Source organism: Myotis brandtii, unplaced genomic scaffold, assembly GCF_000412655.1.
Source record: "Myotis brandtii unplaced genomic scaffold, ASM41265v1 scaffold77, whole genome shotgun sequence".
Taxonomy (NCBI): Eukaryota; Metazoa; Chordata; class Mammalia; order Chiroptera; family Vespertilionidae; genus Myotis; species Myotis brandtii.
Genome location: NW_005371082.1, coordinates 799381 through 810921, shown reverse-complemented (window position 1 = coordinate 810921; position 11541 = coordinate 799381). Strand labels below are relative to the sequence as shown.

Genomic DNA, 11541 nt, shown 5'->3' with positions numbered 1-11541 from the left:
CTCTTGGTGCACCCCTTTGTGGGCTGTGTGCACAGTCTTGTTGTAGTTAAGCCTTGATTGCTGTTGATATCACTGGGAGGAATTGACCACCAGGCCAATTGGCTGTGAGGACCAACCATGTCTATAATGGGAGAACTGCTGTGCTGAGGACACCCTTATGGGGCAGGTCTTGCTTCAGTGGGGCTTTGGTGCTCACTGAGTCTGTCCCTTGAGTGTGTCTCTTATGGATGTGAAGAGTTGTAATCTGCTATGGTCTCACACTGACTCCTGGGTACACAGGCTCTTGGATCTCCAAGGAGGTGCAAAGTCAGCCACTGCCTCAGGCCACCCAGCAGGAGCTTCAGAGATATCTGCAGATTCCTCCTCTTTGTTTGTGGTTTGGAGGTGCCCAGATGAGGCCCAGCTGTGTAGCAGTGCAGGCTGCTGTCAAGCCTTAGGCCTTCTTTTGGAAGCTCTGGGGCTCTCTTGCAGTTTGTTAGGTTTTAGGCGGTGAGAACACAGGCCATTCATATGCAAAAGCCGCTGTGCACAGCTGGGTGGGGTTGTAAATTGGGTGCGGTGGGGTCTCATGAAATCACCAGGGCAGAGCAAACATCAGTGGCTTCCAGTAAGCCCTGCATCGGAGAGGTCCCTGTGGTCCCCAAGTCTCCGTGTTCCGTGCCCCGTGCAGGAACAATGATCACTGCAAGCACCTCTGAGAGAAAGCCACCCTCATGTTCCTGCCCGATGCCAGACAGTCCAGTTTCTCCCTGTAGGAGTCTGGGTCACCAGAGTCTCACCCGGAACTGGAGTTCAGAGCAATTGGGAGCTTGTATCTGCCTCGGGATTAAAAAAGAGAACAGCGCACCCAGTTGCTGGCCCATTTTGCGTGCACCTCCATACCTCCTACCAGTCTCAAAGGGGTTTTTCTCTTTCCTTCTTGTTGTTGAACTTCCACTCATCCAGCCTTCCCGTGGTTCTGGATGATATCCATTTTGTCTTTTAGTTGTAGTTTTGATGTAGTTGTGTGAGGCAGGAAGTACAGGTGTGTACCTATGAAGCCATGTTGGTTCCTCCAAGAGGGAATTTTAGAATAGATGAAGTGAACATGGTTTCCTCACTTAAGGAATTGCCTAGCAAGTGGAGTGGTGTAAGGAGGCAAATGGTTAAATAAGGGAACAATGTAATGTGGTAGGAGCCATCACAATGAAGCATTATGGGAATCCATAAAAGAAAGAAATAACATTCAGGTGTGGGGTCAAAGGCAGCAAATTTGCTGGTTCTTGAAGAAAAGGTGAGATTTTCATAAACAAGGAACTTTATCTTGTTCCCATTGTTATGTCACTGAAGGAGGAAAGCACGAGACCAGAGTGGTGAGGGATTACGAATTTATTCGATCATCCACACACCAGGTGGCTGAGCCTGGATGGCTCCAGCACCCAGTGACTGGAATCAGTGGCTTTTAAAGGACTTTTGGTGGGCTTTTTTCTTGGTGGAGACTTCTTTATGCATACCCGGAGGGGAGATAATGGAATGTGGTCACCACAAGTAAAATGTGGTCTTCAGCAAAGTGAATGTCCATAGTGAAATGACTTGAAAAGCCAGTTCCCGGGGGAAGGGTATCAGTTCAATTGCTCGATCAAACCTAACATTCCAGCCTTTTTATTTTATGGAATAGGGATGAAGGTCATATCTTCTGTAATTACTTCCTGCTGAGGTGCGATGTTGAGATCACAGGGAAATGGACTTTGATAGTAGTGGGCTGGATGAGGGGTCGCAGCAGCATGATTTCCCCAAGAGACTGGTTGGTGAAGTCTTGAAAGTGGTCCTGTTGAGTGACTTGGGAGGTAAAAGCTTGTCCTGAGGCTACCACAGTGTCACTTGTCCAGTTTTGCTGCTTTTCTAGGCCTGGAGCTGAAATACAACTGAGACCTAGATGTTATCTTTAGGGAGGGTGGGGAAGATTAGGGGTCTCAGTTGCCTGACCAGTGATATGAAAGGGGAAGATAGGTTACCCTGGGGGTGAGGTTCTTGTTTTCCCAGTTTTGCCCCTTGCTGGGCATCCACAGTTTTATTGTAGGTCCTGAGACAGGGTTTCAAAATAGGTAGAGCAGTGGTTAAGCTCCCTGTGGCAATTCCAACCCCTGATGTGATGCCCAGGGTTATTAGGAGAGGGATTACCTGGACTCCTCTTTTGTGTCAGATATGATGGGTTACGGGGATAGGCAAAGACTGATTATTGAGGGCTACATCTACATTGGGTGAGAGACAAGAGTACAAGTTCTTGTCCAGCTGATAGGGTGATAGATGTATGTGTTTTCCCCACAGAGGAAGAAAAATCCCTGATCATGGAGACAAGCTGAAAAGTGTAAGAGGAGAGGTGGACTAAAGGGTATGAGATTCCCTTTACTGGTTCCACGCTCCAAGCTGAGAGGGTAGTCACCATGGCACTACCAATAAGGGGTGACAGATGACTGGTTGAGATTTTATTGCAGTGCAAGTGGACAGGAACACTAGAATGGGCTGTTATTCAAGGGAAAAGAAAAGGGGAAGGAAAGGAGCAGTTGAAGCCAGGAGCCTGGATGGTTGGATAAGAAGTAAGACAGATTGTCTGTGATCAATTAGTTGTAAGACACCACTGCATTCAGACCAGCCAAATTTAATACTTTAAATTTCCTGAGGTTATAATCTACCACTCCCTGGCTTAACTTCTTATTTTTACTGAACCTTAATCCTTGCTGTTTTACTTTTAAACCTCAAATTGCTACATTAAAAACTTTTACTTTCTTTCAAATAGAGCAACCAACTTGGTTACCTTCCAGAAAAAACAGGTAGGACAGAGATATGCTGGCCAATACTGCAATGCATACATCTCAAGTAAAAGTAACTTTCTTTTTACTTATGGTGTCTCATTAATGGTGAGATTTAATGCTTAAATAATAACTTTTAGTTTATTCTGTAAATAGTTGTGGAAGAGATTTTTAAATTTCTCCTATTTAAGCTTAAATTTACTTCTAAACAGCATTCTTTTTTGGCTAGTGCTCATTTGCATATATTGGCAAATTTTACTTTGGACTTTACTAGAACCAGTTGCTCATAAAATATTGGCTTCTCATATGAATGAGTTTATCTGAGACCTTGATTATATTGTGAAAAGCTAACTTACCCAAGTAATTAAAGTATGCTACTTTATTGAAAAAGCAAAGTAAGCAAACCTATATATTTGACCCATGAAGTACAGATGCCACCCCTGCCCCCATCCCGCCTAGCCAATCTGAAGAGCAGGCTGGGTGGGGGTCTGAGGCATTATGTATGCTTCTGTCTTAAAATTCCGCTGCTGAATATTCTGGTTTAGCTTAAGAAGTACCCAGCAACCTTGTCCTGCCAGGCTTGGAGACTGAAACCTTAGGCTTTCTTGCTCAGAGTAAAATGGCCCTTTTACAATTCTTGTAAATAGTTAACTTTAGAACTTATTTCTTTCTTTCAACATTTCTCTTTTCCTTCTCATCACATATGCAACCTTCACAAATTTCACACTTTTAAATTAGCCTTCAAACCTTCTATGTCCTTCAAAAATGCAAAACATGCCTCAGACCTTCCGTTAAGTATTTCTACTCTAATATTCTTTCTTTCTGTCATACCTTCAGCAACTTGTACAGACCTTTTCTTTCTTTCTTTCTTTCTTTTAATGTATTAGAATTCTTCACTGGTAGAAACCTTAATTTTTCAATGATAACCAAAAAGTAAACAGCCAACATTTCTTAGATTGACATTTATCAACACACTTTAAACACACTCTTACTTTCAAGAAAATATACATTCAACAAAGTACAAGAGACCTTCTGTAATAAAAAATAAGAGCAGGCAAATGAAAACATGTCTAGCAATCAATGTTTCAGTATTGTATGCTATTTTAAAATATTTAGATGTTTATCATTTAACCTAGCAATGCTCCAAAGTCTTTAAGTTAATAAAACTTTGGAAAATTATGTATAGGTATATGAGGCTGGAGAAAAGTCAGGGGGAGGAGGGAGCAGGCCCCGCAGCCTGTTCCTAGATCTCTAGCTGCTTGGATTCAAAACTGCTAGATTTTTCCTTAGAGATAACATGCTAAGGTTTGGTAGATAATGAGCTCAGTTTCTGATAATAGCCGGACTGTTAAGTAAGCATGTGCAGAAAGTTGTTCTTTGGGAAAGGTGGGGGTAGGGGGGGGAGTGAGAAGGTGCTGAGGTAAGAGCAGTTTTCAGAGGATTAAAGGGGTGAGAATGTTGGCCTTGGTAACTAAAGCCTCAGTGAGGGGGTTCCTTTGTCATGTCATGTCATAGAGGAGCTTTGCAAGAAGACTAAAGTTGTGAACCTGGAGGCGAGAGTATCCACTGAGCCTGAGAAAGGAGAAAATTTCTTATTCAGAGGAGGGAACAGTCATGGAGGAGATAAGGAGATAAGGTGTTTAGAGTCCAAGGAATGACTCGGCCTTGTGGGGTGACAGTGTGAAATTGAGGTAGGTGACTGTGGTTCGGGACAACTGGGTTTTATGAGGGAATGTATGGTAGCCCTGGCCAGGCACCGAGGTAGAATGAGAAAAGAGTGAATGGGGGAATTTAGTAAGCTGCAGTGTAGAGGAAAGGTGGCTAATGGCTGTGAGACTAATCTGTCAACCCCCATAATAGAGACTGAGGGGACAAGGGTCCCAGCAAATTCAGAGAGGGCAGAGTAAGTGGCCTCAGTGTAAATTGAAAAGGAGATTGGCTTACCTGCCAACACAGTTGTTACCCAAGGTTCTGTCCTGGTGATGTAAGTCTGTGGGGCCCTGTCAGGGCCTGGGCAGCTTCTTTGGTGGCCAGTCCCAGGAGGTCTGGGAGCTCCAAACCGGATCCAGAGGGCGGCCTTGCTGGACTGGCTGAGGTCCGACCCAGCGGGGCGAGACTACAGTCTGATTTCCAGTGGCCTTCCCTTCCACACCTTGGGCAGGGCCCAGGCAGGAGTCTCGGATTTGAGCAGGACTTGGTTCAGTGTCCTTCCTTATTGCATTTGAAGCATGGGCCTCATGCTTAGTCCCTGACTTACCTGCAGTTGGAGGACCGGCACTTTGTTTGGGGTTTATGAGAGTTGTGGCTAGGAGCTGGAAGGCCTCATTCTGGGCCTCAGCCTTGGCCTGATCTCGCCTTTGTTTTTGGATTTGGGTCTCCTAGTCTCTATTATTAAAGACCTTAAAGGTCAGGTTAACAAGGTCTTTTTGAGGGGTTTGTGGACCTGTGTCTATTTTTCGAAGTTTATGGTGTGTGTCAGGGGCTGATTGGGATATAAAATGGGTGTTCAGAAGAAGGGCTCCTTCTAGGGAGGTGGAGTCTAAGGTGGTAAATTTCTGTAAGGCCTCCATGAGGCAGGAGAGAAGGAGAGCTGGGTTTTTGTCAGGGCCCTGAGTGATTTCATTAAGTTTGTCAAATTCCTTAGTAAAGATGATCGGGTCAGTGGAAAAAGATCTGAGATGTCTCTCAATCTGTGCAAGGTCGGACACAGAGAATGGGACTTGGACTCAGACTATGCCCTCAGTTTCTGCTGCCTCCCTCAGGGGTGGAATTGGCATGGGAATAGAAGAGGCTGTTGAGGAAGGCAGTCTTTGGGTGGCCTGAGAACAAGTGTTAGATAGGAAAAGGCTGTTTTGGAGCTCAAGTTCTCAGGATTTGGGCTCTCGGACTGGGGGAGAAGGTGGTTGCTGGTTAGGGAATCTATGGCAGGGGAGGGAGGCGAGGAAGTGGAGGTTGGTGGTCTGGTAGGTCAAGAGTAGATTCAGAATCAGAAGGGTTAGGGTTAAGATATTTTGTGTGAAGGAGAAAGATCTGATGGGTAGAGCAGGACTGAGAGAGATGATTGGGACTGAAGGGTGAAGAAAGGCCTGGAATCTCTGACCATTTTCCATTGCAGTGACAGCAATTATCTAAATTGTTCAGTGTGTTAAAATTGAAAGTGCTATTTTCAGGCCATTGAGACTTATTATCTAGTTTATGTTGTGGCCAAACAGTGTTACAAAATAAAGTGAGGTGGTTGGGCATGATCTCCCCCACGACTGTGCAGAGGGAGTGTGGTGTGGCCCACGAGACAGGAAGGATGAGTGACAGACCACAAATCCAAAGGTGACTGTTTAGGGCAGGCGTCCCTGCTGCTAAACAAATCGCCATGAGAAATGAGAGGTGACCCTCTGGACTGGGCATCCCCAATCCAGAAGGACCCAAAGCCAAACGGCTGAGGAATCTTCTGGCCTAGTGCTAGGACTTTCAAGATGAGAGACTTCCAAGAAGTCAGTGAGAGAGAGTGGGCAGAAGACCCGAGACGAGGGGAATTGTGGAACGTCACTCACCTAGAGAAGATTGGCCGGTGTGGGATGGAAGGTCAGCAATGGAGGAGAGATTCCAGGTCCGGTGTCCTCCTTGGCTGGCTGGAGGGGACCCATAAGGGAGGGAGACCTGATCGAGGCTGGCAATCGAGTCACCCGAGTAGGATTTGGAGGTAAGCCCAGGACGAGCTGCCGCTGCCTATTGCTCTCCGAGTAGCAAACTTGGGGTGACCGAAGCCAGGATGATGGCTCCTCTCCCCATGGAACCCTCCCGGGTTTCTGGCACCAAATGTTAGATTGCCGAAGGAGGAACGCACGAGACCAGAGTGGTGAAGGATCACAAATTTATTCAATCATCCGCACACCAGGTGGCTGAGCCTGGATGGCTCCAGCACCCAGTAACTGGAGTCAGCAGCTTTTAAAGGACTTTTGGCAGGCTTTTTTCTGGGTGGAGACTTCTTTATGCATACCCGGAGGGGAGATAATAGAATGTGGTCACCACAAGTGAAATGTGGTCTCAGCAAAGGGAATGTCCATAGTGAAATGACCTGAAAAGCCAGTTCCCGGGGGAGGGGTATCAGTTCAATTGCTTGATAAAACCTAACACCCATATAACAGTATCCTTGAGAATACCCATCACTGTACACTGCAGCAGGTGAGGGCAGAAGCAAGGGCATCAGCTAGGAAACTATTCCAATTATCCAGGGAGAATGTGATGGGTGCTCTAACTGTAGTTTTAGATAGGGAGAGAAATGGTTGGATTCTGGATATATTTTGAAAGTAGTTGGAGCTGTTGGAGCTGTTAATGGATTCAAAATAAGACATGAGCTAAAAGGAGGATGTAAGGTTTGTGACTCCACCCATCTGAAAGAGCAAAATTGCCATAACGAAGATGGGGAAAAACAGGAGTTTGCATTTGGATGTGTTCAATGTGACATGCCTACTGGACATCTAAGTAGATAAGACAGTAGTCGATTTATATCCAGAGTTCAGAGAAGTTCTGGCTGGAGACTCAAAGTTTGCAGTCATCAGGATATAGAGAGTATTCAAGAAATCACTTGGAGTGAATCTAGAGAAGAGGCCCCAGGGCAAAGTCCTGGGCGTGTCAATATTAGAGGCAAGGTGAGGAGGCATAAGCAAAGGGGACTGAGAAGGGATCACCAGTGAGCTGAGAGGAGAAGAGAGAATAGGGTTCTGGAAGTAAAGTTGAGGTGTGTCAAGAAAGAGAGAAGAGTGGCTAGATAAATATTGCAGACAGGTCGGCTAAGACATGAGCATGGCTGTTAATGTGTATGTTAATTTCAATACCAGTCATGTTTGTACTTTGCATGAGTGCCCAAAGTAATATCTCCCGGCCCCACCTCCTTAAGTGAAATAAGTTGTCTTTTTCCATAGGTGCCCTCTACAAACATTGGCATGACTCCATGGGAGGCCCATGTGTATCTTCAACTCAGTCCTGGTCCTCTCAGAAACCCATGGGCAGAACAAAAAACTCAGAGGCTGAATTCCCAACTACAGGTCTCAATGCTAGTTTTGCAGAGGTCCTCAAAAAAATCTTTCAAGATCTGTGAAGGCACACAGTCCCTCTTCAAGTCTGAGAGAGAGGTGTGTTCTCTTTCTGTGTTATGCACAGATGAGCAAAGCAATCCAGCCTCCCAGAGCTCTTCAGGGAAATTCTTTCAGTTCTAAGTGCTGTGTCTCTTCTCTCTTCTCTCTTCTCTCTTCTCCTCTCTCTCTCTTTCTGTCAAGGTTTATCCCAGTATCAGGAACCCACAAAAGATTCCCCCCTTTATTCATTCTATAATTTGGCCTGCCTCTGTCCTCCAGCCCAACAATAATTCTTAAATCTCGGGGCAGGTGCCGGGGGGAGGTCGCACATGTAAAATTTCCAGTGTCCCCAGGGGGTATCCTTACCCAATTTTTAAAGGAGTGGAAGCACAGTACAGAACCGAAGGGGAGGGGTGCTGGCCAACTTTATCCTTCAGCAGCATCAGATCCCCAAATGCAAATGAAATGTGAGAAACTCAGTGGCCCCTAACAGCAATATTTAAGCCCCAGCTGAAATGTTCTATTAACAAAACTTGCAGTATATGTTTTATCTCTTCAAGTAAGGTCAAAACTTACCTATCCCCCCTCTCTGCAACACTACAGCAAGAAAGAATATTAAAAACAGAATTAAAATATCTAATGAAAAAATTAATTTAAGATATTCTTTGATAATGACAACTTACTTCATAAGACACAAAAGTGACTAAATTCCAAACCAAAGAAATTTGAAAGCAAAAGTAATGTTTTACAACAACTAGCATTTTGATTGCAGAATCAGCAAAAGCAAGTTTCACCTGTCACTAATTTCCTATGAATTCAGAGTCCACTGCATTCCTGGGAAGGGTGGTTAGTGTTTGGCAACTGTGTGTGTGTGTGTGTGTGTGTGTGTGTGTGTGTGTGTAAGGATCCCAAAATATAACTGAAAAGTTAATCAAAGGGCTGAGAGTGGGCACAAGAATCAAAAGCATGCTATGTAAAATACCAGAGTACAAGAAGGCTCCTGCTGTCTCAGTACCTTACTTTACATATGAAATAATCATGTAAGTCACTAAAATAGCAACTGATGACTTTTGTATACATATGGAGTTTATTACATGCATTCTAAAAATATAACTCATGTGATTTAAATCTAAAGTGGTGATTTTGCAGAAATGGTCTATTTGGTCTTCCAGCTGGTCCATGAATCTCATTTTTTTCTGGTATGGACTGAAATTTGCTTATGTCTTCCTCAGAAGAGGGGCCAGTTCTTCTCACAATTTTTCTATCACCAACCATAAACAGGTGGTCCTTATGATATTTTGTTTGATTCCTTAAAAGGATGGCCAAACTGAAAAGTTTATTAGCATTGTTCTGAAGTATGTTAATGAAAAGATATATATCAATATGAAATAACTAACATCTCAATTTTTTTCAAACAAATCCAGCATGCTTTTATGATCTATGGTAGCAGATTTTGTGGAGCTGACATACAATGTATTTAGTCATTATTACAACATCACTGGAAGCTCAGAGCACTAAGCCAACTCAATAACCCATATGTGATGCCTCAATTATCTACAGCTTCAATTAAAAGTATTCAGAAGTGTTCTGTCTTGAATTTGTTCAAAATGCATGGCTTAATTCTTAGTGAGTCACCAAAATACAGTACCAAAAGTTAAACATTTGCCCTAACTGGTTTGGCTCAGTGGGTAGAGCGTCAGCCTGCGGACTGAAGGGTCCCGGGTTCGATTCCAGTCAAGGGCACGTGCCTGGGTTGCGGGCTTAATCCCCATTAGGGGACGTGCAGGAGGCAGCCAATCAATGACTCTCTCTCATCATTGATGTTTCTATCTCTCTCTCCCTCTCCCTTCCTCTCTGAAATCAATAAAGATACTTTAAAAAAAAAGTTAAACATTTGAACACTTTTATTAAAATGTTTGTACATACACATAAAATATTCTCTTGATACAAAACTATACAAAGTGTACCAACAACTGACATCATTATAAATGAACGCTCAAATCAATGAGACCTAATCTTGAACGCTAAGAAGAAAAAGGAGGAAGAATTTTTTGAGACAACTTGATCGTAGCATATCAACACTTTGTACTGTCAAATATTATGAAGCTTTTTGTACAACGGTGTTCAAATCATTTTTTTTTTAAGATTAAGAATATCTTCCAGAGGAATCCTTCCAATTGACGAGAGCATCATGGAAACACACTTGGAGGACATCTGTAGTTATGTGCTTTTATGGCTAGCTTTGTTTAAAATTGTTTTAGGGTTTTTCACACCCCTGCCAGTTAAATAAGGTTAGACAGAAAGAACTTCCAAAGACATGTAAACCCAGCTCTCCAAGATATGCGATTTTGACACCTCTGCATTGCTGCGCTGTGCACTGAGTCACAAGCAACACAGATCTTACTGGATTAACATTGAACTCCTGCCATCTCCACAAACCCTAGCAGAGTAAAGCTGTCTCCGCAGCTTCTGAACAAACTTGGTCTTTCATTCACCCTCCTCATCCTCCCCATAGCAACTATTAATAAATCCTCCCGCCTTACATTGGGAGATTTCTCTACACCCAGAGAAAGGAGCTCCCTTTTCTCCGGGAGAAACTGATTCCATTATCTTCCTGACAAATGGTCTCCAAAGGGCACTCACTCTGGGCACTCACTGGCGCGCCCACTTCGGAGTTTCCTTCCCATTCCAAACTCCATGCCCTCCAAAGAAAGCCTAAACTGCTCGGTCTCTTCCCCCCACTTCACACACCCCCAAATCCCCCGCACCGCCCCGCACTGTCCGACACGCCTCCTGCGACTCCCGAGTGATCACACAAACATCTCAGGCACCCCTCTTGACCCTGGAGTCTCCAGAGGCCCTGTCCCCGGCGTGGCCCTCCGCCTGGCCCCTCGAACTCACCAACAGGAGGTTGTGCGCCACCAGGTACCCGAGCCGAGCGCTACCCTGGACGCCGGGGGCCAGGCGCCCAGTGGCGTAGCCATGCCAGGCCACCACGTAGGGATTGTCGATAGTGATCCAGTACTTGACCTGGCCGCCAAAGTGGCGGAAGCAGAGCTCGGCGAAATCCCTGAAGTGGTCCGCCAAGGCGCGGTTGGCCCAGCCGCCATAGGCGTCTTGCAGACGCTGGGGCAGGTCCCAATGGTACAGGGTGACCACAGGCTGCACTCCCAGCTCCCGCAGCCGCTCCAGCAGGCGTCGGTAGTAGCGCAGCCCTTCGCGGTTGGGGGTGCCCGCGCTGCCATTGGGGAGCACTCGCGCCCACGAGATGGAGAAGCGGTAGTGGGTGACCCCGAGCTCACGCAGTCCCTCCGTGTCGCGAAAGACGTTATTGTAGCTGTCGCTGGCCACGTCCCCGGTGGCGGGCAAGGACTGTGACGGGGCACCCGACGGCAGACCGGCTACCGGGGGGTCTCCTGGGAGTGTTGGGGGTGAGTGGGTGAAAGTGTCCCAGATGGACTCGCCCTTGCCGTGCTGCCGCCAGCCGCCTTCTGTCTGGTAGGCAGCGGTGCCCACAGCCCAGAAGAAGCCGTCGGGGAAGGTGTCATGGAGGAGGCCAGCATCCTCGGGGGCTAGAGGGCGCGCGAAGCGGGCCCAAGTCTGCACACCGTCTCCAGGCTCAGCTCGCAGAAGGCGACCGCCCAGGGCCAACAGCAGCAGCAGCGGCGGCAGCGGAGGCG

General features: G+C 46.0%; 1 protein-coding gene across 1 annotated transcript in view; it reads right to left on the bottom strand.

Moving 5' to 3' along the window:
* Nucleotides 1–11539, bottom strand: part of KL (klotho) — a gene marked incomplete at its 5' end in the record, with an annotated part of 44190 nt that extends 32651 nt beyond the window's left edge. Inside the window, one exon of the mRNA XM_005883149.1 lies at nt 10763–11539. Coding sequence (XP_005883211.1) covers nt 10763–11539 — 777 coding nt within the window. The remainder of the gene's footprint in view (nt 1–10762) is intronic.
* Nucleotides 11540–11541: the final 2 nt, after the last annotated feature.